The sequence below is a fragment of the Haliotis cracherodii genome, unplaced genomic scaffold (genome assembly GCF_022045235.1).
Source record: "Haliotis cracherodii isolate W230 unplaced genomic scaffold, xgHalCrac1.p SCAF_3, whole genome shotgun sequence".
Classification (NCBI taxonomy): Eukaryota; Metazoa; Mollusca; class Gastropoda; order Lepetellida; family Haliotidae; genus Haliotis; species Haliotis cracherodii.
In genome coordinates, this window is record NW_027266286.1 from 6,556,670 (window position 1) to 6,578,961 (window position 22,292).

The 22,292-nt window shown below is 40.5% G+C and overlaps 2 protein-coding genes across 2 annotated transcripts; one reads left to right on the forward strand and one right to left on the reverse strand.

Annotated features, from left to right (window-relative positions):
* Positions 1 to 313: 313 nt before the first annotated feature.
* LOC139474767 (serine-rich adhesin for platelets-like) lies at positions 314 to 12,293 on the reverse strand. The gene is made up of 4 exons (XM_071257891.1): positions 12,217 to 12,293; positions 9,694 to 10,325; positions 7,134 to 7,318; positions 314 to 6,148 (listed from the first exon to the last, which is right to left on the reverse strand). The coding sequence occupies exons 2-4, from the start codon at positions 10,228 to 10,230 to the stop codon at positions 766 to 768; spliced, it is 6,105 nt and encodes a 2,034-aa protein (XP_071113992.1). The 5' UTR covers positions 10,231 to 10,325; positions 12,217 to 12,293; the 3' UTR covers positions 314 to 765.
* A 79-nt stretch (positions 12,294 to 12,372) lies between these two features.
* On the forward strand, positions 12,373 to 22,292 carry LOC139474115 (serine-threonine kinase receptor-associated protein-like). The gene is made up of 7 exons (XM_071256987.1): positions 12,373 to 12,494; positions 15,736 to 15,871; positions 16,870 to 17,024; positions 17,771 to 17,870; positions 19,727 to 19,864; positions 20,333 to 20,469; positions 21,238 to 22,292. Exons 1-7 carry the CDS (start codon positions 12,380 to 12,382, stop codon positions 21,438 to 21,440), a joined length of 984 nt encoding a protein of 327 aa, XP_071113088.1. The 5' UTR covers positions 12,373 to 12,379; the 3' UTR covers positions 21,441 to 22,292.

Sequence of the window (22,292 nt, forward strand, 5' to 3'; positions counted from 1 at the left end):
TCAAGGGGGTCGGTCCACTTCATGTTAAAACAGGGTCCTAGATTTAGACACAAAACGTCAAGTACCCTAGGACCACACTTAATTTCAAACACTGCATGTTACAAAATAACATAGCTTAAATAGAAAACACTTAGATATTTGCACATGACAAACATGTCCCGAACCCTGCCATCTATGGAGAAATAGGACCACAGTATTAGAGGGCACTTGTTTAGCTATCATGAGTATGGAAATATCAACTTAAATTTCACTCCTGAAGAAAATTAAGAACTGCTTGCTATATATCTCCACATAAAATAACCAATTTTTGAAATCTTATCCTGTATCAATTTTATAATAAAACATGTTTTTGTTTACAGTGTGACTTACTCATTAAACTACAGAAAGAGAAATGCTATGTTCAGTAACTGTTCCATGGGAATACCTATTTGACCACAATTTCAATTAATTGCCTCCTCCACTTCTTTGATTTCATGAAAAACAACCCCAAAAAATATTCAAGATCTCTAAAAAAAATTCAATACATATAAGGACTTGCTGGTAGGATGGTGCTTAACTTTTTCCAGATGTATATAACACAATACACCCACTCCAAGAAAACAGTGTCCACTCCCATACAATAACACAATGTTCAGTGCTAAGAGAGTTTTATGCACATTAGCCTCACATGGATTACCACCTCTTCATTGTGTTCATTTCTGTAATAACAGCAAAGGCTGCAAAACACACACCAATATTGCCTCTGTAAAATATCCCCAGCATCGGTCATGACTTGTCTCTATTGCTTCTCCTGCCGGAATGGCGACTGACCGGGCTTGGGTCACCCCTACTTCTAACAGAGTCCGTAAAATCTCGCCCTCGGGCCCTCTGCCTCCCAGTGTCAGTCACCATCCTGTCAGGCCGCTGGTATTTGTCTTGACGATCACTGCCATGACTTTTGTGGTTTTCTTTACTGTGATCTCTGTGGGAGCTTCTTGAAGATAAGGGTGAAGTGTTTCTGTGACTGTCCCTCTTACTCTCAGAAGGAATCTGACGAGCTGAAGGGCTGCTGTGATAACGTGCTTCTTCATCCCTTCGGTGCCTTGACGATGACCTTCCGACAATTCTTGGATCACTCCCATGAACTTCTCTGCTGAATCGTTCCTGTTCCGAGGTACTTGGTTTGGATCCCCTACGATTATCAACACTTCTTGAAGACCTAGATCTATCAACTTTTCGTTCCAACCTACGGTCACGTCTCTGATTTTTATGCCTATTTTCCCGATCACAAATTCGAGATGACAAAGGCTTCTTACTCTCCCTCCCACAAATCCCATTTATTTTCTGCTCAAGGAGCTGCTTTGCTTTTAACAATTCCCTCAAATCAACAGACAGTTCTTCATCATTAGGTGCTTCTAAAGCTGGACCTTCCTCATCACTAGTTATTTCTCCATCTTCAGAACATTCACCACTATCAGACTTAGCATCTTCAGAACATTCACCAGACTTTCCATCTTCACGTTCTTCAACACAAGTTTCAGCAGCAGCCTGGCCACCCTGGCTTCTAAACTGGTCACCATGTGCACTTTGGTCACAGTCAAACTCAAACTGCTCTGCATGCAATGACAGCAGACTACTTTCAGTGTCTTCATCCAGAGACGTCACTGGTCTCCTAGTTATTGTCTCTGGTGATTTGGTTTTATCTGAGGGTTCACTAGATGAAGCCAGCCTTGCAAATGCTGATGTGGACATATCTGGTAATTTAAACATGGCCTCATCATCATTACTCACATGGGATCTACTGGCTGTAGCCAGAAGATTTTCTGAGGACTCGTGATTATAACTTAGACTACTGTCATCAGAGAGGAGGAGATCATGTCGCAACTTTTCAAAGTTTTTCAGCGGCAAACTTTCACATGAAAGAGTTTTCATGAGGATCTCACTCTGGCTACTTTCACAGTGATATACATCGTCATTATCAGTCACACAGACGTCCTCCGAACTCTCTTCCTCGCTGCTATCATTGTCCTCCTCGCTGTTATCCTTGTCATCTTCGCTGCTATCCTTGTCCTCGCTGCTTGACACACTACCACCATCATCATCAGCTGATGCTGAGGAATCGTAGGATGAGGTAGTCGTCCTACTCGGGACACTTGATATGGTTGTCATGGTTTCACTTGAACATATCGTCTTGAGTTTATCTGAACAGGACGAAACCTGAGTTAAAGATACAGTCTTAGAAGACGGTTCTGAAAGATCCTGACTCGTTGAAGGTGTGACATCTTCCTCACCTTCAGAACCGAATGTAGAACTTTCATCAGACTTGTTTTCATGGTTGTCTCGTCTTGCAGGGGAAGTGAGGTCACATTCCTTGCTTGTGTCACTTCTATCCATACTTTGTATCGAGACATTGACAGGTTTATCAGATGAAGCAGGTTCTTCCTGTTCCTGACAAGATGGCTTCACCTCCACCGCTGCTGCAGCATCTTGGTTCAGTTGAGGTGGGACTTGGTGTTGAGAGGAATCAACTTCAACATCTTTTTCTACTTTGATTTGTCGGTCTAACACAAGGTCACATGCATCAGTGGCTTCAACATTTGATTTTGTTGTTCTCAGATCAACCAAGCTCGATGACTTTTTATCCAAATAACCTGAATATGATATTGTTCTTTGAGAAGATGCAGGCATACGAGTAGTGCTGGAAATCTGGTCTGATTTTGGTTCATCTTGATTAGTTAGGGTTGGATTGATTTTAGGTCCAAATGATTTACTTTCAAAATTTACACGCTCAAAGGGTCTCTGAATCTGTTTCTTTGACAAATCTAATGCCCCATCTTCTGACATACTGAAGCCACGGAAGTGACTTGACTCAGTGAACTGTGACCTCACTGTTGACCTCACAGACAGGTCAACAGGCTGGAAGGTGCACTGAGAACACTCTACTGGAACTGAACACGGTCTGGAACCAGGCAGACTTGAGCTACACTGAGATTCTGAATTACTTCTTGCTCTTTTTGTTACAAGATCAATTGAGACATTCTGAACGTTACATCCTTGGGCTGGAACAGAAGACTGACGACAGAGTGGTTGTCTGACGTTTCCTGATAGATCTTTTGTCATCTGTGACAATGTTGATGTATCTTCCATTTCCACATCATTGCTTCCTGAATGATGTCTTGCTTTTTTTTCTGCATTTTCATCACACTCATCTTCCTTCATGATGATGTCATCTGAATCATTGTCACGAGCAGCGTTCTGCGCATGGTCACACAAACTGTTTTCAGGACAACTCTTTTTGACTCCTCTTTGTTCAGATATACCACAACACTCAACATTTCGGACATTCCGCCTCTCCTCATCATCACTCTCAGATCTGGCATATGATTTAGGAAATGAGGTAAAATCAAATGGTTCCACATGGTAGGGTGGTCTTTCATGGCCATTCAGACGACTATCCACAAGATGAATAGGTAATGGACCATCTACATGGGAACCATTATCACCAGCATCTTCAAACTGATGGAAGGAGAGCTTGTCTGTGGACATAGTTTCACTTCTAATCTTCACACAATTATTTTCATTTGTTACACTTTCTGAATTTTGACAAAGCTTAAAATTTATTTTAACAGAATGTTCACTCCCAGATTCATAATTTAATCTAGGATCTCTTCTATTGACATGATCGATTTTAGCGTCGTTTCTTTCATGTGTATTATCTGATAGTTTTTCATCATTTGTATCACTGGAGGTTACAGCCATTTCTGCACTTTGATTCATCTCATGTCTCACAGAAGCAGGAGCTGTATGAGAAGAAACCTCAGTTGTTACTGGTGATATTCTCCCTGATAAATCAGATTTTGTAACATCTGCACACCGACCTTCTGTATCAGATAGGACATTCTCTTTCTCTGCATGCTTAGGTTGGTGTTTCTTTTTAGATTTCTTCTTCTTTCCCGAACTTACGTCCATACTGTCTTCACCCTGACCCCCTTTATTGGATAATTCACTACCGTTTGAGCATGTTAATTGCTCCACCTCGTTTCTACACTTGTTCCTCCTGACATGAATATATGGCATGGTTCTGGAGCACCTCTCCTCCTCCATCATCAAATCCAGAGAACAATCTCGGTCTGACATGTCACCAACCACAGACTCCATTGTCTCCCTGTCCACGGACACACAAGTCTCTGTCAGAAGGGGATCTCCAGTACACACAAGCAACTGTTCATTCTCTTCTCTTCCAATCTGCACCTTGTCCTTACTCACAGATTGAAGTGGAGATGTTTCAGCCAGCTTAGAGTCCAAGTCATTGGAAGAACTGACTTGGCCAGAACCCTTCGAGGGAGTCATGTCATGACTATTTTTAATACATGTTCTATCATATTCATCATCTAATTTCTCCTTAGCATCATCCCTGATTTGGGTAGCACCATCCTTACAACTGATCTGATTCTCGGAACTTGCTGTAGACGCAGAAGCATCTACAGGACAACCCTTAACATCCATTACAACCACTCTGGCATTGGCGAAGCTGGAGTTCTCCCTCATCTCTATGTTTTGTATCACTGAATCAAAACAAGATTTGTGGTCAATGTCGAGACTGTCGCCAGCCACATCCGGCTTCCCACTCAGCATTATCGGCCTGATCCTCTTCTTCTCTTTTGATGCACTGCTGCTGGACGAGCCCCTGGAATCTGTGGGACTATTGGAGGAGTCGCCCTTCATCACAGAACAGCTTGAAGCTGAAGGCTGGGAATCCCTCCCCTTTTCTCCTGGCCATCTGTCCTGTGCCTCATCAGAATCAGTTTGAGGTTCAACTGAAGTGGGTTTTAGCTTCATGCTTGCCTCCGCAACGTACTTTGTCTGAGCTTTAACTGAATTATTTTTCAACAGATTTTCATCACTTTTACTTGCATTGCCAGGTTTATCAGCCTTTAAGTTATTATCATTGCTTTTCCTGGATATCTTAGCACTAGTAGAATCCTTATCACCAGGTCTTGGTTCTTTGTCATTTGTTTTCAACGAATGCCTCGTGTGATTCGAACTTTCTGATGTACTTTCAGTTTTACTAGGATGTCGCCTTCTGTTTGCTAATTCAACAGATTTCTGTTCCTTTCCATTTCCATCTCTCTTTCGTTTTAAAACAGTCCGCAAGTCTACAGAACTATTTTGTAACTGTTTGCTGGACTTTTGTTTTTTCTCCTTGTCATCATCAATTGATTTGTTACGCATCCTGCTTCGTTCACCTCCATGACCGTCTTTTGAAGATCTCCTTGTGCCGGACATTGGATCTCTGTCAGCGATCTCATGATATTTATCTTTCTCATGACTGTTTCGATCATATTTCTTCTTCTGACCAGCTCCAGATTTACTTGAAGTGCTGCCATCACAATGATCTCTCTCCCTGCTCGTACTCGATCTATCGATTTTACCCCCTTCCTCTGCACAATCTCTCCGTCTCTGATCCCTCTCTCTGCTCGAACTTGATCTACCAATATTACCCCCTTCCTCTGCAAAATCTCTCCGTCTCTGATCTCTCTCCCTGCTCGAACTTGATCTACCAATATTACCCCCTTCCTCTGCACAATCTCTCCGTCTCTGATCTCTCTCTCTGCTCGTACTCGATCTATCGATATTACCCCCTTCCTCTGCACAATCTCTCCGTCTCTGATCTCTCTCTCTGCTTGTACTTGATCTACCGATATTACCCCCTTCCTCTGCACAATCTCTCCGTCTCTGATCCCTCTCTCTGCTCGTACTCGATCTACCGATATTACCCCCTTCCTCTGCACACTCTCTCCGTCTCTGGTCGGAGTATTTACCATCATTCCTCCGCCCCTTCTGTGTTAACACCGGCTTCTTCCTGTCAGGTTTGTCAGGACTCTGACTGTGTGACCATGGTTTTCTTCGATCTTTGGGTTCAGGGGTCACAGGTCGTTTCGAGTTTCCAACTTTCCTTCTTTTTGGGATGCCATCATTGACTTGTTCGTTTCTCTTTCTTTTCTGATTGTCAAATTCACTATTTCTCCCTCTTCTTGGTGTCTGCCCATCTGTGTACTCATCACTCATCCTGGTCACCTTCTGCTGACTTGGCGATGACTCGTTGTACTTCCTGACATCAGTGTGGTTTCCTCGGAAGTTTCCTCCAACACGCTTGGCTAACAACAGGCTGCAAAAAAAAGACATCACAATTGATAACCAGATGGAATTTTTGGGTCACTGCTTCAAGGAAGTCATTTTCTCTAAAAAGACAATATGACATGCCTGTTTATGCATGTTATGTGCAAGGCAAGAAATATTGTACGTTTTTCAAGATTTTCTCCGAAAATGAGCACTAACACCCTTTTCAGTCTAAGTCAACGTCATTGCCATGGAAATTAAAACAAAAAATAATTCAAAAATCCCAAAACATCAATAGACACCAGTTCACCAATAGATCTATCTATGTGCCAAGTTTGGTTAAGATATCTCTCCTGGTTTTTGAGTTCTGCTCCAGAAACAATTGTGACGGACGGACAGCACCTATTCTAAAATCCCCTTTGCAATTCGTGAGGTGGGATAAAAATGCCAGGCCTTGTTCAGGATATAAAAAGGACAGTCTGTTAGTGAGAACTCACTCATAAGTTTAACCACCAAAATCCCTAGAATATATTTGATCTTTAACACGTTTAACACCATCCCCTCCACACACCTAGAACTATTCTGAAGAGTCCCTTGGGCTCGTAAATGTACAGTGAGTGAGTTAATGCTTTACGTCACATCGGCAATATTTCAGCCGTATCGTGACAAGCGTAAACGTACAGAAACATATCGTGACGAGCGTAAACGTACACAAACATATCGTGACGAGCGTAAACGTACAGAAACATATCGTGAGGAGCATAAACGTACAGAAACATATCGTGACAAGCGTAAACGTACAGAAACATATCGTGACGAGCGTAAACATACACAAACATATCGTGAGGAGCGTAAACGTACAGAAACATATCTTGAGGAGCGTAAACGTACAGAAACATTTCGTGACGAGCGTAAACGTACAGAAACATATCGTGACGAGCGTAAACGTACAGAAACATATCGTGAGGAGCGTAAACGTACAGAAACATATCGTGAGGAGTGTAAACGTACAGAAACATCCCTGTAAGTCTTACTTGAGTCTGGTTATTTCTCTATCTTTTCGTTTGAGTTCCGTCTTTGAGGTTAGGAGGAGAGATGTGATGTTCTGTTTGATGACAATGTTCTGTGCTCGTGCTTTCTCTTCTGATTCCTTCAACTTGTTCAGCTCGACCTCCAGGTCCTGAATCCTGGCTACAGCGGTGGAGTACTTTTGTTCCAGCTGGTGAAGGAAATCATACTTCAGTCAACACGGTTAAGGACCAATGGTCACGTATTGGTCAGAATGAACCAAAATGCAAAGGTCAAACTAAATCACAATTTGAAAATACAATAGCCATGGCCAAAAGAATGTTTCAGCTTTCAGTATGGTCGAAGTGCAAAGGTCTTAACTTCAGCACGTTAAGATATTACACAAAAGGAACATATATCTTCTTAAGCCCAACTACTAACTTACACATGTGTGAGTGAGTGAGATTGGTTTAACGCTGCTTTTAACAGTATTCCAGTTATATCACGGCATATCAGCTTTATGTGGGAGGAAAGCTCGAAGTGATGCAGACGTTTACCACTTCGATGAAACCCACAAGCACAGGTATGGTGCTGACAAACCTAGAAATATAAATGGGGCGATTCAGGATTCGAACCCACAATCATTTCGGGCGTGCCCAAGAGACGTAACTCTGCACAGCTAATCGCAGCGCCTTGGAGGAACTAACACATGTACCAAATTTCATTACATTTTGCACGAAATAATTGAAAAATGGCCATAAACAGCTTTCTTAAATATGGCTGCCATATTGAAATCAGATTTGAACCACTTGAACAGATTGGGGTGATATTGATGGGAACGTATTGATTCATTGGTCCAGTGGTTTCTGAGAAGTTCATGATGGTTTTTACTTGACACCAATATAATGCATACCATATACATACAAACTGAGAATTGACACACATAATTAAGGCTTGAGTCTTATGAGCATGATGAGCATGTTCAATGATATGGCATCATTATAATTCTTGGAAATCTCATGGAGTGTGCCACATGTCAGCAATCTTGGACACCCAAAACTATATATGCCCAGGATTTGAAATAGATAGACTTGGGTAATGAGGTACCTTTAGAATAGAGTACCACAAATTCTTGAGAGGACGATCTCTGTCGTAGGTCACATGTCTCAAAGACAAGCAGCCAGTTTTTATGAGAATCTGTCGGACGCGAACAAGTGACCTTCGGATATATTGTTAGCCTGATAGCTAATTGACTGAGCTATGTCCACACTGTGAAATTTTAGTGTGCAAATTTACCAAATCATGCCTAAGATGTTACGGAACTGAACGGAAAGGGTTTATAGGTGACCGGGCACTAATGAAGGTTACGGGTAGGCATGGTGTCTTGTGCCATTAGTCTACAGACACTTATAAAACTTATCACAATAATATAGTGAAATAACAAGGTCTTTTCCATGTATGGAGCAGTATTACAATCATGCTTCAGTATTACAATCATGTCATTGGTCGTATTTAGCCAATCAGTGTATTTTAAAAAGCTTACAAAACATAGGTTTTAAGTCAAGTTACGATCACATACAATCGAGAGATTTATAAGAATAGTTCTGGTTGATATTGTATACGAGAAATATCCTCTCTTGGTTAAACTCGGAAACTTTTGAGACACGTAGTCAAAAGTTATGTCAGATCTTAATCATGTTAATTGTCATCAGAAAAAAAAGTTTAAATGTAAAATTAATGCACACAAAAGGCCCTTTCTCGGGAAAAAATAACTCGGGAAGGCCGTAACTCTGTAAACACAGGACGGGACCAATTTTCGAACTGTCTTGACAAGTATTGCTTTTATAAGCATGCAAAATTTCATTCATTTGATTTCAGTAGTTGCTAAGAAAACATGTCCCCATTTCACTCAGTATGCAGTTAGTTGAAAAGTATGGATCAAGGGCCATAACTCTGTAAATATGAATGTGCGACACCAATTTTCAAACTCATTTGAGGTTGTGACCAGTAACATCTGTGTGCAAAATTCCATTCCTCTAACTTGAATAGTTTTTGCGAAAATTTGTCCGCATTGAGAAGCGGACGGACAGAAAAACTCCACTGAGCCACGAAACATGTACACTATCATAAAATTTAAAATCGCTAAGAGTGATTGAGTATGGATTTATGCAGCTTTTAGCAATATTCCAGCAATATCAATGAGGGGTCACCAGAAATGGGCTTCACACATTGTACCCATGTCGGGAATCGAACCCGGGTCTTCGGAGTGACGAACACAGTATGTAACCAAATAAACAGTTGTGTACTATCAACTGGGGAAAGGGCCTTCCTACATAAACAAGCATACAAACGCCTATTGCCGCCATGAACATAACATGCACAGTAAAGGGAAGTAACTGCGTAACTTAGGATTTTTTATTGTTTGGGAAAATGGAAATTAAAACAAAACGTGCAGCAGACTTAATGTCTGACAACCAAGACTTATTTTTTAGCCTTAGTAATGGATGTATCATGATACCTTTGAGTCGAAATATTTTTATTCTAAATTTCCAATGAATGACACAATAAGTAAATGCCTGCTATCACCTGTATCCGTGAGTCGTGTCGCTGCTGTACTTCATCACTGAGGATCTCCGTGTACAGGTCCAGGCTGCTGTCCTCCTCCCCAGGCTTATCTGACGACCCACTCCTGGCTGCTGCACCTCCATCACCGGCTGTACGGGATGACAAGCCAGCACTGCTTGATGCAAGCACCTTGTTTTCCGAAGATGATGACTTTTCAGTTCGGGGGTAGTCAGCTATGATGTCAGAGTACAAATCCACACTTTCCTCTTCAGGGGGAGGTTTGCTTGGGACCAGAAACTGAGGTTTTGAATCTTGTGACAGAGGTTTCAAATCTGATGATGGGGGTTTCAAATCTGGGGATGATGGTTTCAAATCTGGTGACATAGGTTTCAAATCTGGTGACAAATGTTTCAAGTCTGGTGATGGACCCAGTGGAGAAACTGGCAGTGGAACTGATGTGGGAAGTGATCTACAAGCTTCAAGAGCTAGTTTCGACTCCTCACATATCATATCCGTGTACAAATCAAAGTCATCTTCCTGGACCACATCATCTGCCATCGCTTAAGAAGGTTGACTGACGTGTCTGCTTCTGTCTGATGATTTGAATGATTGACTATGAATTTGTTTTACATGGTGAGGTTGATGGAGTCCATCTGTAAAAGATAAATCATATCCACTGATCAGTTACATTCCAGTTTGACATGAAATAGTATGCATGAGTGAGTGAGTGAGTATGGTTTTACGCCGCTTTTAGCAATATTCCAGCAATATCACAGCGGGGGACACCACAAATGGGCTTCACACATTGTACCCATGTCGGGAATCGAACCCGGTCTTCGGCGTAACGAGCCAACGCTTTAACCACTAGGCTACCCGACCGCCCTAGTATGCATGAAGATCCGGGTTAAAATAGGTCTTCAGCAACCCACTCTTGCTGTAAAAGGCAACTATGCCCGTTGTAAGAGGCGACTAACGGGATCGGGTGATCAGGCTCACTGACTTGGTTGATGCATGTCATACGATTTAATATTCGCATTCGTTCCCCTATATTCGTGATATAAATCGTATTCACTTCATAGTGTGCAGCCCCAATTTTGACTGATTCCCCTTTAATTATCTGGGGTTGATGGACAGATGGAAAGATTTCTTGCTAAATCTGGGTCAAGATAAAAACCTGAATAATACAAACATACAGAAACATCCCAAAACCTGCAATAGATGTTTTTTTTATACTGTCCCTGAACAGTATCATACTGGACACTTGCACTCGCAGTGCCTACAACATGCATCATCAAGATAATCCCTGTACCTGCTTATCTTTAAATGAAGACAAAATCAAATGTCATGCAATTATAGAACCTGTTTGCCACCAAATAGCATGATAAAAATCAGGCACATCTCAAGTTAATTATGTATACATTATACATTTTTAACATTGTTGAGTACAGTGTTGTCAACCTGCCATATTGGTAGTTTTTGATCAAGTTATAACGAAAGGTGTGATGTCATCAAAGCTGCCGACCTGACAGTGCACACGTCCAGCCTGTAAACATAGGGTTCATGTAAAGTACTTGTACACAGAAAAGTCTGTCATCATTCAGAATTTTGGTGCCTGTGCCATGATGAAAAGGAATTGTAAAATAGTATTCACACTCTAATTTCAAACATTCAATTACATTTGAGTTTTAATGCCAACCTGCAAGAATTATGAGAACTGTGCACCAAAAAACGGCTGTTAATTATGGACACCCGCTAAAGTATCAAACCAATCAGGTGTTCAGAACTATTTGACATCATTCAAGAGCAGCGGAGGATTACAGACGAGGCAATGGAGATTCTGCGTTTAATCAAGGATTTCTTTCACATCGGAACATAGCTGAATTCTATCATGTCTATTGCAAAAGACATCACCTACCAATTAGTGCACAAATTTAAGTTTCGATTCACTCATCCATTGAAATATCAGCAATGTTGTCTAACTGTTTCAAAATAGGGTATGCAAGGATATAATACACCACATATTTACAATCTAAGGGATAGTTGTGGTAGGGTTTTCATAGCTAACCCCCAACTCTATCCGCTTGGATCATTGAATGAAAATTGTGGCAAACATATTCTATAGTTGCTCCACAAATGCTCCCATAACTGCAATGGAATTCTTCTGAAAGTTGTGTTTTGTCAGTGTTCACATTGGGAAGCTTTTTTTAAAAAAACCATCAAATATCACCAAACAATAACCAAACATACATAGGCTAAGTGTCAAATCTCAGAGTTTGAAAGTAGCCAAATCAGACGTGCATCATATCTTCAAATTTCATTCGAAAGTATTGAAGCTGCCGACAGATGTGCACTGCAGCCTGATCGGCATGCTCCGCAATCAATTTTGATTCTTGTTTCGTCTGGTAAATCGTAAATAAACTTCTAGATGTTTTCATTTCTCAACAATATCCTCCCATGCAGTTCAACAACATATATCAAGTTGTTATGTCAAACAATAGGAAAGTTTCCTTTACATGTTCATTCACATGTTCATATGACCATTACCAAAAATCAGATCGATATCAAAATCGAATGTCCAGTCTCTGTCCGACCCTTAGTTTCACTTTACCCGCCATTTCAAGCAAGTACGCAAGCGTCAACTTGTCATAGTTCCGGGGGATGTTGGCAAGACACATGCGCGATGCCATCCCGGAAGTAAACATTCAACATGTCGGCTTTGAGACAAACACCGCTGACTTGCAGTGGACATACTCGGCCAGTGGTTTATTTGAATTTCAGTGACATAACGCCGTTTGGTTATTTCAGCATAAGCGCTTGCAAAGGTTTGAAGATATCTTTAACTTGTAACATTACATGACTTCTAGCTGTGGCCTAAATATCGTTCAATATGGGCACGTGTTCACACCGACAGCCAACATGACGTATTGTCATGACGCTAGTTTATGACCACATATATGGGTTTTGCCTTTAGATATAGATTCGAGAAGGGATGTTTGGGTAGAAGTGCACTTTCGGGGATTCAATGAGCCGTTTAGAATTCGAAAGAACAGATACGTAATGAAATAACATTGTCAAACAAGATAGCCTAATTATTTTTGACTTACTGCTAACATATTATATACTCGGACCCCGAAGTATCGCGATACCCCGAGGTTGCAGGCTACTACTAAAGTAAACAGACCAAATTTGAGTAACAACTAATAGTTTAGATGATAATTGATAAAATATAATGTATGTAGTCTCTGACCAATCTTACGAAACTACAGGGGCAGTGGTTAGCCAATGTGCCTATAATATTGAGAGGTGTGAAACACTCTCCTGTTGGTAATGACTATGATGACACTACCAGAAGATTTATTTTCCGGTGAATTCCCAAACATAGTGCAGGCTTTTGATTGGTTCCATTAGATGACCAAAAAGATGTTTGTTAAAGTGTATACTCACCAGGGAGCCGAGAAATATTAAAGGGGCACTGATCTAACGCAATTCCCCGGGACTGGTTGTTGCCTTTGTTATTGTTTTTCCTCAGTGAGTACCCGGATGTAGAGCAGAAATCTAGACTAGCTCGCGACCTCTGTTGCGCCATTCGTAAGCGCATTAGTCACTTTTATGGATACCGGTAGTAATAAGAGCGTATCACATTGATCAACAAAATGAAATACAGTTTTCGAGATAATAAGGAAATGTAGGTATCTTTGTGGGTAGCATCGGTAATGGTGACGAAGTTTTGATAAGTCACTTGCTCGGTAATTTTGCGATTTTCGTTTACACTATTTTGACTTGCAACACAAAGTAAATATTTCATCTGAGCATTGCTTTTTTTATAGTGTGTATATTTTTTTACTGTCAAAATGTGTAACATATTTATTTATTCAGTTATTTTACAAAGTGACTGAAAAACATTTCCATCTGTATTATTATGATAACGAATTCCAAACATTTTGATGTTTAATGTCATCACCAAGAGACTGAAAATGTTACGTTGAAAAGTACATTTCTATGTTGTTTGGCTTCTAATCCTACATAATAATCTGTTGTGATGTTTGTAGGCCCTTTTGATCGTCTCAATCAATCTGGACAGATTTTTTAGTCAAAATGACTGAAATATTTAAACATTTTAAAAATTGCCTGAGAGTATCACATTTTACAAATTGACGGTAATCTATACACTCTTACAAAGGAAATGACCTGTGAAAACAACGCCTATCGCGCATTGAAGAATTTCCCAACCAAGACGTAGAAAAACAAGAACGAATCGGTTCAAATGAAGGAAAACAAAATGCAAATACCATAATTACAACTTACCAAATTTATGTGTATAAATAGGCAGCTTCCTTATTCGAGGAATGTATCCGTGAATATCCACACAAAGGAATAATATCCCACTCGTCTGCAGCTATACAAAATAACTTATTCGATGTCACGTGTCTCTGTAACTATCAAATATTCTAAAAGATATATATCGTTTCGGGTGTCAAGTCTCAAGGGTCGGCTGAGAAAGGCCACGTGATAACTATTTTCATTACGTCGACGGTTCCTAAAAAATCCATTGAGTTTGATAACAATGAGCAACCAATCAACGTATTATCAGTTAACCCTTTGAACAAATTGTATGTTGTTTTTACATCGGCACTTCACGCCATGATATGAGTGTATTCCCTTTGTTTTAGTAAACCTAGACATGTAAACACTCACTTTTGACATATCCACTGTGCAAGATAACAGTGATTAATCAATCAACGTATTTTCTGTTAATCCTTTGATGACTAGGAACGATCCGTTGCTTTACAACAAAAAAAAGTAACTCAACTGATCATTCATCTCTTGCTGGGCTGCCACGTGCATATTACATAACCTCACTTCAAACCTGGATTTAGATTGAATAATTACCCCAGACACAATAAATGCCAAATGAGAACCTTTGTCAGGTAATCTAAGTGGTGCTACCACTAATTGTACCTGTAATAAATTCATTAACTGAGCATCAAGTGAATGACGACAAATACACAAGTGTAGGGTTATACGAGAAAACGTGGATGACAACAAGGGAGTAGTAATCGTATTATCGACGCAATCCGAAATCCGAAAATGCTTTCACTGCATGGATACTTTTTTTTAGTATTAAACTATAACCATCTGGGGTATTTCCAAATGACGACTTCCGATGAGCTCCGCCGTTCTTTTTGTCTGTTTGTTTAGGCTGAAGAAATTAATTAACATGCGCCCTTTGTCGAATCTTTATAGATCACATTTAACCAATCAGTGTTTATTCAAAAATGCGTAAAACAAATATTGCCTCCAGCCTCCAAGTTTATTTAGCTGTCCTTGCAGACGGTAGCCCAGTCTCTGGTCACGCTCAGGTGCGTTGCGTATCATCTGGGTACTCACGGGGGAAAAAACAATAACAAAGGCAACAACCAGTCCGGGGAATGGCGTTAGATCAGTGCCCCTTTAAAGGATGAGAATTCTTTTGCAGATCTGTGGATTTTAGTGACCACAAATTTGTTAAAATCTGATGGCTTTCCCAAGCAACACCCCAAAATTATGGACCATGCTCCATCGCAATAAAGTTTCAGCTGAAAAGGAAAATATCCATTCTCATTCTTGAATATTTGAAAGCACACTGATCCTTTGACTGGGGTATGCTATTAGCATACTTACACTCATGGAATTTGGTGCGGTAGAAATTAAGGTTTTACCGGACACGAAAAAATCCTCCATCCTGTTCTCATTTCGAAAGCAGACATATAAACAAAATACAGTGTGCATCCACTGGGTCACAGAAAATGTGTATGCAGGTTTAAGAATGAATGCTGCTTTCATAATTTGGTTCCACTCGCTGACTTGGTTCATGCACGTTATCGTATCCCAATTGCATAGACTGATACTCATTATGTCAATCACTGGATTGTCTGGTCCAGACTTGATTATTTAATAGCTGGAATATTGCTGAGTGTGGCGTTAAACAACATGAAACTAAAAAAACATTATTGTCATATGTATCATCTGGTGAATATGTATATCGGCCCAGTCCACTTGTCACTAAACTCACTCATTTTTTAGATGGAAAACCAATGTTGCGGCAGGGTGACACAGGGGACTGGATCGGGACGTTCGAGGGTCACAAGGGGGCAGTCTGGGGAGCCACACTGAACCGAGACGCCACCAGGGCTGCAACCGGCGCTGCAGATTTCTCTGCGTAAGCAAGCATTTGCACTTGGCAGAGATTATACATTTAACAAGGGCAATGATGATGGTGGATGAGTACCAGAATGATATAGCTAGAGATATGTATCTATTTTTATCTTTGAAGCTGTTATGAGTTAAAGCAGAGATTGAATGGAAAGATAACCTTGAAATAAGTTTTTTCTTTGTTGTTTTCGCTGCACTCAGCAATATTCCAGCTGACGGCGGTTGAAATGATGAAATACAGACAGTGCAGAGCTCGAGATAAGCTGCGTATCTGCGTGAAATACGCATCAGAAATGCAGAAATACGCAGTAAAATAAAATCCAAGCGTATCAAATACGCAACGAACATTACAGATACGCTACAAAAAAAAAATTGTGCGTATCATCAAAATATTGTGAAGTAACCCTGCGTATTCGATTAGCAAATCAGCAACTTATTTTGAAATTATAAACGGGCATTCCGTCAACCTTGCCAAACTCCACGATGACAGTTACATCATGATCATTTGCCATCATACTTTCTTGTGGAAGTATTGTGGTATTTTTCAGTCTTATAAAGCTCTCGAACCCACACGACACCAGTTTGCAGGGACTAGATGAATAGTGTTAACTTAAATACCCACTTGTGTAAAAACTTGTGGGTAACAGAAATTTGAATACGCAGATAGAATTACTGATACCCAATGATTTTAAAATGCATGGGTAAAATACCCACAACACCAAAAGCTTATCTGGAGCTCTGCAGTGTGAGTAAAAGATATCCTTGAAATGATTATATTCGGACAGTGTGAGCCCAAATTTTGATTCCAGGTGAACTATTGCTGAGGGAAGCATAGGACAACTAACTGAGAAGTATATCAGTGCTTCCAGACAGACTTAATCTTCGGGGAAAGTTATATTAACATAACAGATATGATTTTTATAGCTCACTATGCTAGCCAGCGTTTCATGAAAACACTGATCTTCCTATTTTTGTGATTGAAACAAAGCGTGTTTGTGTTGCCAGGAAACTGTGGGATGCAGAGAAGGGCGAGGAGATCCACACGTTCGCCCACAAGCACATCGTGAAGTGTGTAGACTTCTCCGCTGATAGCAACTTCCTCCTCACTGGAACCCAGGAGAAGAACCTCCGAATATTTGATCTGGAGAAGCCAGAAGCAGGTATGTGTTGACGCTTGGTTTGAATTGGAGTGAGATGGGCTGACAGTGCTTGACAGAACTACAGCTCTTACAGATCCAGGGTAGAATAGGTCTTAAGCATGACTGACGTAAAAGGCGAATATGCTTTTCGTAAGAGGTGACTACTGTGATCGGTTGGTCAGCTTTGCTGACTTTGTTCATGCACGTCATTGTATCCCAATTGCATGCATCAATGCTTATGATGTCATTCACTGGATTGTCTGGTCCAGACACAATTATTTACAGACCGCCATCATACAGCTGGAATATTGCTGAGTGCAGCGTTAAACAACAAACTTAGAGCATGTTGGCTTATTGCAAGAAGGAAGCCTTAACTTGAAGGAAAGCCTAACGTAGTTTACCACTATGATATGATCCATGGGTATGATGGTAACAGACCCAATCTGCTAATCAGGGCCAGTTGGGATTTGAACCCATGACCATTAGATCCTGGCACCTCCAAGGGATGCAACTCAGTGTGAATTGTGCTCCTTATACAACTGGGCTCACCATGCCCTGGGCTAGATTGAAAGTGTTGCTATTGAAGAGGTATTTTGAAGTAAAATTCAAATGACAAATAATAAAATAGTAGAGGTTTGATCGAAACATTTTGTGTAACATGATTGAATAATCAAGTTCTGACGGAAATCTTTGACGTGTGTGTCAGAGTTGTTATGTCCTGTGTTGAGGTAAAGACTCAACAGTAATGATCTTTGTGACATTTTCAGAGCCACGAGTATTAAGTGGGCATACTGCCAACGTCCGATCAGCCTTGTTTACAAAGGGAGATAAATCTATCATCAGTATATCAGATGATAAAACCGTGAGGTAGGTAATTCTGGTGCGGTGAGAATGTACTCCAGTGTTCCCGCTGGCTTTTGAAACTTCTATAAATTACCAGCCCCCCTCTAATTTTCAAAACCAGAACAACAAAAAACATGTGAAAATTACCTGATTTTATTTCTTTCAAGATGATTTAACTCAGTTAGATCTATATGCCATTCACACAAAGTTCAGTCACAGTTATTTTTTTATAAATATTTTATACAATAGCTACAAATATTTATTTAACCTCAAAGCAAAGTGAAATGGTTATTTCCTTGTACTAAAATTAGACAAGGAGAAACCCTGAGGTAGCAGACTTACCCGTAATATACTTACATAAATATATTTATATGAATAGACTTATATGAATATCACCAATGTTTTGTTCAACAACAAATATTGATAAGGCACTTTATTTGCCGGTCCACATGGACTGGCAGTCACATGAATTACTGGTCGAAGCCACATTTTACCGATAGAAAACTGGTAATTACTGGTAAACGGGAAACACTGGTACTCAGTTGGCCGTGTTTGGGATGTAACCATTGGTTTCCATGTAGATGATGGCCACCCAGAACTGCTCTTGATGGTACAATCATATCACATCTGTGTTAAGGTTTAGGAGATATCACAATCGTATCACACATTTGTGTTAAGGTTTAGGAGATATCACAATGGTATCACACATCTGTGTTAGGGTATGGGGAGACATCACACATCTGTGTTAAGGTATGGGGAGACGTCACAATCGTATCACACATCTGCGTTAAGGTTTGGGAGATATCACAATTGTATCACACATCTGTGTTAAGGTTTAGGAGATATCACAATCGTATCACACATCTGTGTTAAGGTTTGGGAGATATCACAATCGTATCACACATCTGTGTTAAGGTTTGGGAGATATCACAATCGTATCACACATCTGTGTTAAGATTTGGGAGATATCACAATCGTATCACACATTTGTGTTAAGGTTTGGGAGATATCACAATCGTATCACACATCTGTGTTAAGGTTTTGGGAGATATCACAATCGTATCACACATCTGTGTTAAGATTTGGGAGATATCACAATCGTATCACACATCTGTGTTAAGGTTTTGGGAGATATCACAATCGTATCACACATCTGTCTTAAGGTTTAGGAGATATCACAATCGTATCACACATTTGTGTTAAGGTATGGGGAGATATCACAATCGTATCACACATCTGTGTTAAGGTTTGGGAGATATCACAATCGTATCACAAATCTGTGTTAGGGTATGGGGAGACATCATACATCTGTTGTGTTAAGGTATGGGGAGATATCACAATTGTATCACACATCTGTGTTAAGGTTTAGGAGATATCACAATCGTATCACACATCTGTGTTAAGGTATGGGGAGACATCACAATCGCATCACACATGACTTCACCAGAAGCAGTCCACGTTCGCGGCCATCAGCCATCAATCAACAGAGATCAAGGCTGTTTTATCCCAACTCATTAAGCAATAATCACCCCACCTATGTATACTTAATCCTGTTTAACTGGCTTACTGTCTTACCGGCTTCCTCATCATGTGTTCTCTGTCCATGTTGTTACAGTTTTATCCTTCTGTTATAACCTACCGGTACTCATGTTAATCTCTCTCATGTATGCAACTGTTACCACTGTTAGTACTCTACTGTTAATCCTCCACCAACTATGTATATTCCGTACCATGTTCATTATTCAGCCTTTGCTTGACAACGGTATCAAGACATTTCCAGAAATGTCGCCTTTACAGTAAATAGAGAGGTTGTTATCCATAAATTGTGTCTACTGTGTAATCCCAACACTAGGTATACATGTACTATGCGTGTATTTCAGACTGTGGGATGTCAGCAGTGGCACAGAGGTGAAGAAGATTGATCTGCCAGCCCAGCCCTCAAGCCTGGAGTTGGCCCGCGATGGAAGTGTGTTCCTAGTCACATATGGACATAAAACATGCTTCTGGAATTCTGAAACGTAAGCATTATCTCTCCTTATCCTGAATATTTATGAATTATACAATGTGAATTGGTGTTAATTCTCCTAGGTGTTAGGATCTACACCGAAACGTCGCACTAATTGTAATAAAGAAGTTGTTCATCCATAGAACTCGTCTTGCTTCATCACACCAACTTCTAAATGCCACTCAAAGAAGTGTTGTAATTAGCTTTTCAAGTTCACTTCTGACAAGAGCTGCTACGAACATGTGTCTACAGCAAGCTTCTTTTTTTTTGAACCTTCTCTGAAATATTTATAGTCAAGAAGTTCCATGTGATTTGACATAAATATCTGTATCCCGATACATATCCTATCAATAATCATGACCTTGCTGTATCGTTTCAGCCCTACCAGGCACTGTTTCCCTTCAGGCTAAAGCCTGAGAGTGAAACTTAGCTGGCAACAAGCTTGTTAACCCATGTACTCACTGTCATGTGTCTCTTTCAGGTTTGATAATGTGAGGGAGTATGAATCTCCAGCTCCGGTAAACTCCTCGTCCCTCCACCCTTCCAAAAATATCTTCGTCTCCGGAGGCGAGGATTTCAAGATGTACAAGTACGACTATGAAACTGGAGAGGAACTAGGTAAGACTGCCTATAACAATAGTAACCATGGTAACTTGCCATATTAATGTCTGGAGAAAATTTGAACACTGTCGTCTAAGTCTTTGTTGTTAAAGGTGCAATGTGGGGGTTCTGTGGCAGACAAGTTCCCCCCCCCACATATGTATCCTGATGCTGATGTTGAGGCAGATGGGGAATGTGGGTGGCCTGCGATAGGAGACCAGATTGAAAAATGGGGGGGGACATAGCGGTCCATTCCAGAGCAGTACTCCTAAACTGTTGAATATTTCTTGTTGAAACTTACTGGTGGTTTAGTGCCTTTTGGTGATATTGGATTTATTCATTTTTTCTTTCATGACGACAAGTTGAACTGAACTTAATATGAAGCTAGTGCTCCAGGACTCCTAAACTGTTGAATATGTCCCAGATGAAACTTGCTCTACAGATCAGTACAGTGGCGGACTGGTGCCTTTTGATAATTTGGAATTTTTAAAAATACTGAAGAGCATTGTTTATTTCTTCACTGAAGTTATCCAATGGCAGTGAACCAGAAGTGGGGTATAAGTAGCCGAACTCCATTTCCGAATTGCATCAGATTAATCTAGGTTAACAGACGAATGGTCATTATCATCATTATCTGGAATTCAAGCCCATGACTAGTGGATCCTTTTCATGGCCAAGGGAGGAAACTCTACACAGTTTAGGTACCACCAATAATCCTCCTGATTGAAAGGGACATATTTCAATCTTGTGTATTTGCTTTCAAACTTCCATTTTGTTTCATTTTAGAATCTTTCAAGGGACACTTTGGTCCAATTCACTGTGTGAGGTTTTCTCCTGATGGGGAGCTGTATGCCAGCGGCAGTGAAGACGGAACTCTACGTTTGTGGCAGACAACTGTCGGCAAAACGTATGGCCTGTGGAAATGTATCTCTCCAGAGGACAATCTCTCCAACTCCGATTCCAACATTCCCATGAAGGCGGAAGCATAACACTGGCTCCACGTAGTGCGCAAACATCCTGCTTCATGCACTCAGCTACAGGCTTTTCAGCAATTTAGCACTCTGTACTTCAACACTCAACAGAACTAAACATGTCGGCTACCCATTGCTGATGTCCTGTGAAATAACCATGACGATGACGGGTTCAGGTTGCAATGCAGGCCACAGCAAATAAATGCAGCACAAATACAGACCATCGCCAACTGTTGTCAGTTTGATAGTTTATGCTTAAGGCAGACCAGTTTCCTTTATTGCTTTGCCAAGGGAGCCTGCTGTAAATTTTGAAAAAGTAAAAACATTGAATCAGTAATCATGGTAATCAATGTGTTTGACTGAAGGACATTTTTATGTGTGTTCTTGTTAAGTTTATTTCCCCTTTTTCAACAGGCATGATAGGAAATCGATCAAAGATCAAAGATCAACATGTTTTAGAAGTTTCCTCCGAAGTTAAATGTATTCACAAAGACAATCTGGAAAAGAAAAGAAATTAGTTAAATCTTGACTAAATCAAATGTATGTTTAATGATGTTGATATGCTACTCAAAAGAAGTTAAGGAGCACCTGATTCTTTCATATTTTTATGGTTAATCGCCTTACACAATAACTATAGTAATATGAGAGAATCGGGTGTTCTTTGACCTTTTTTGAGTAGAGTATGTTTCTGTATTTCATTAAATGGAGGGGGCACGGGTGGCCCAGTTGTCTAAGGCGCCGCGATTTGCTGTTCAGGGTTGTGTCCCTTGGGCACACCAGAAACCTATGATTGTGGGTTCGAATCCCAGTTCGCCTCAATTATGTTTCTAGGTTTGTCAGCACTATACCCGTGCTCGTGGGTTTCACCGA

Excerpts from the sequence above, each read along its gene's own strand:
- LOC139474767 (XM_071257891.1), bottom strand. The coding sequence starts at position 10,230 with ATGGCAGATGATGTGGTCCAGGAAGATGACTTTGATTTGTACACGGAT. Across the intron at positions 7,319-9,693 it reads GACACGACTCACGGATACAG|CTGGAACAAAAGTACTCCAC; the intron begins GTGATAGCAGGC and ends TTCCTTCACCAG. Across the intron at positions 6,149-7,133 it reads AGAGAAATAACCAGACTCAA|CCTGTTGTTAGCCAAGCGTG; the intron begins GTAAGACTTACA and ends TTTTTTTTGCAG.
- LOC139474115 (XM_071256987.1), top strand. The coding sequence starts at position 12,380 with ATGTCGGCTTTGAGACAAACACCGCTGACTTGCAGTGGACATACTCGG. Across the intron at positions 12,495-15,735 it reads CAGCATAAGCGCTTGCAAAG|ATGGAAAACCAATGTTGCGG; the intron begins GTTTGAAGATAT and ends CTCATTTTTTAG. Across the intron at positions 17,871-19,726 it reads TCAGATGATAAAACCGTGAG|ACTGTGGGATGTCAGCAGTG; the intron begins GTAGGTAATTCT and ends CGTGTATTTCAG.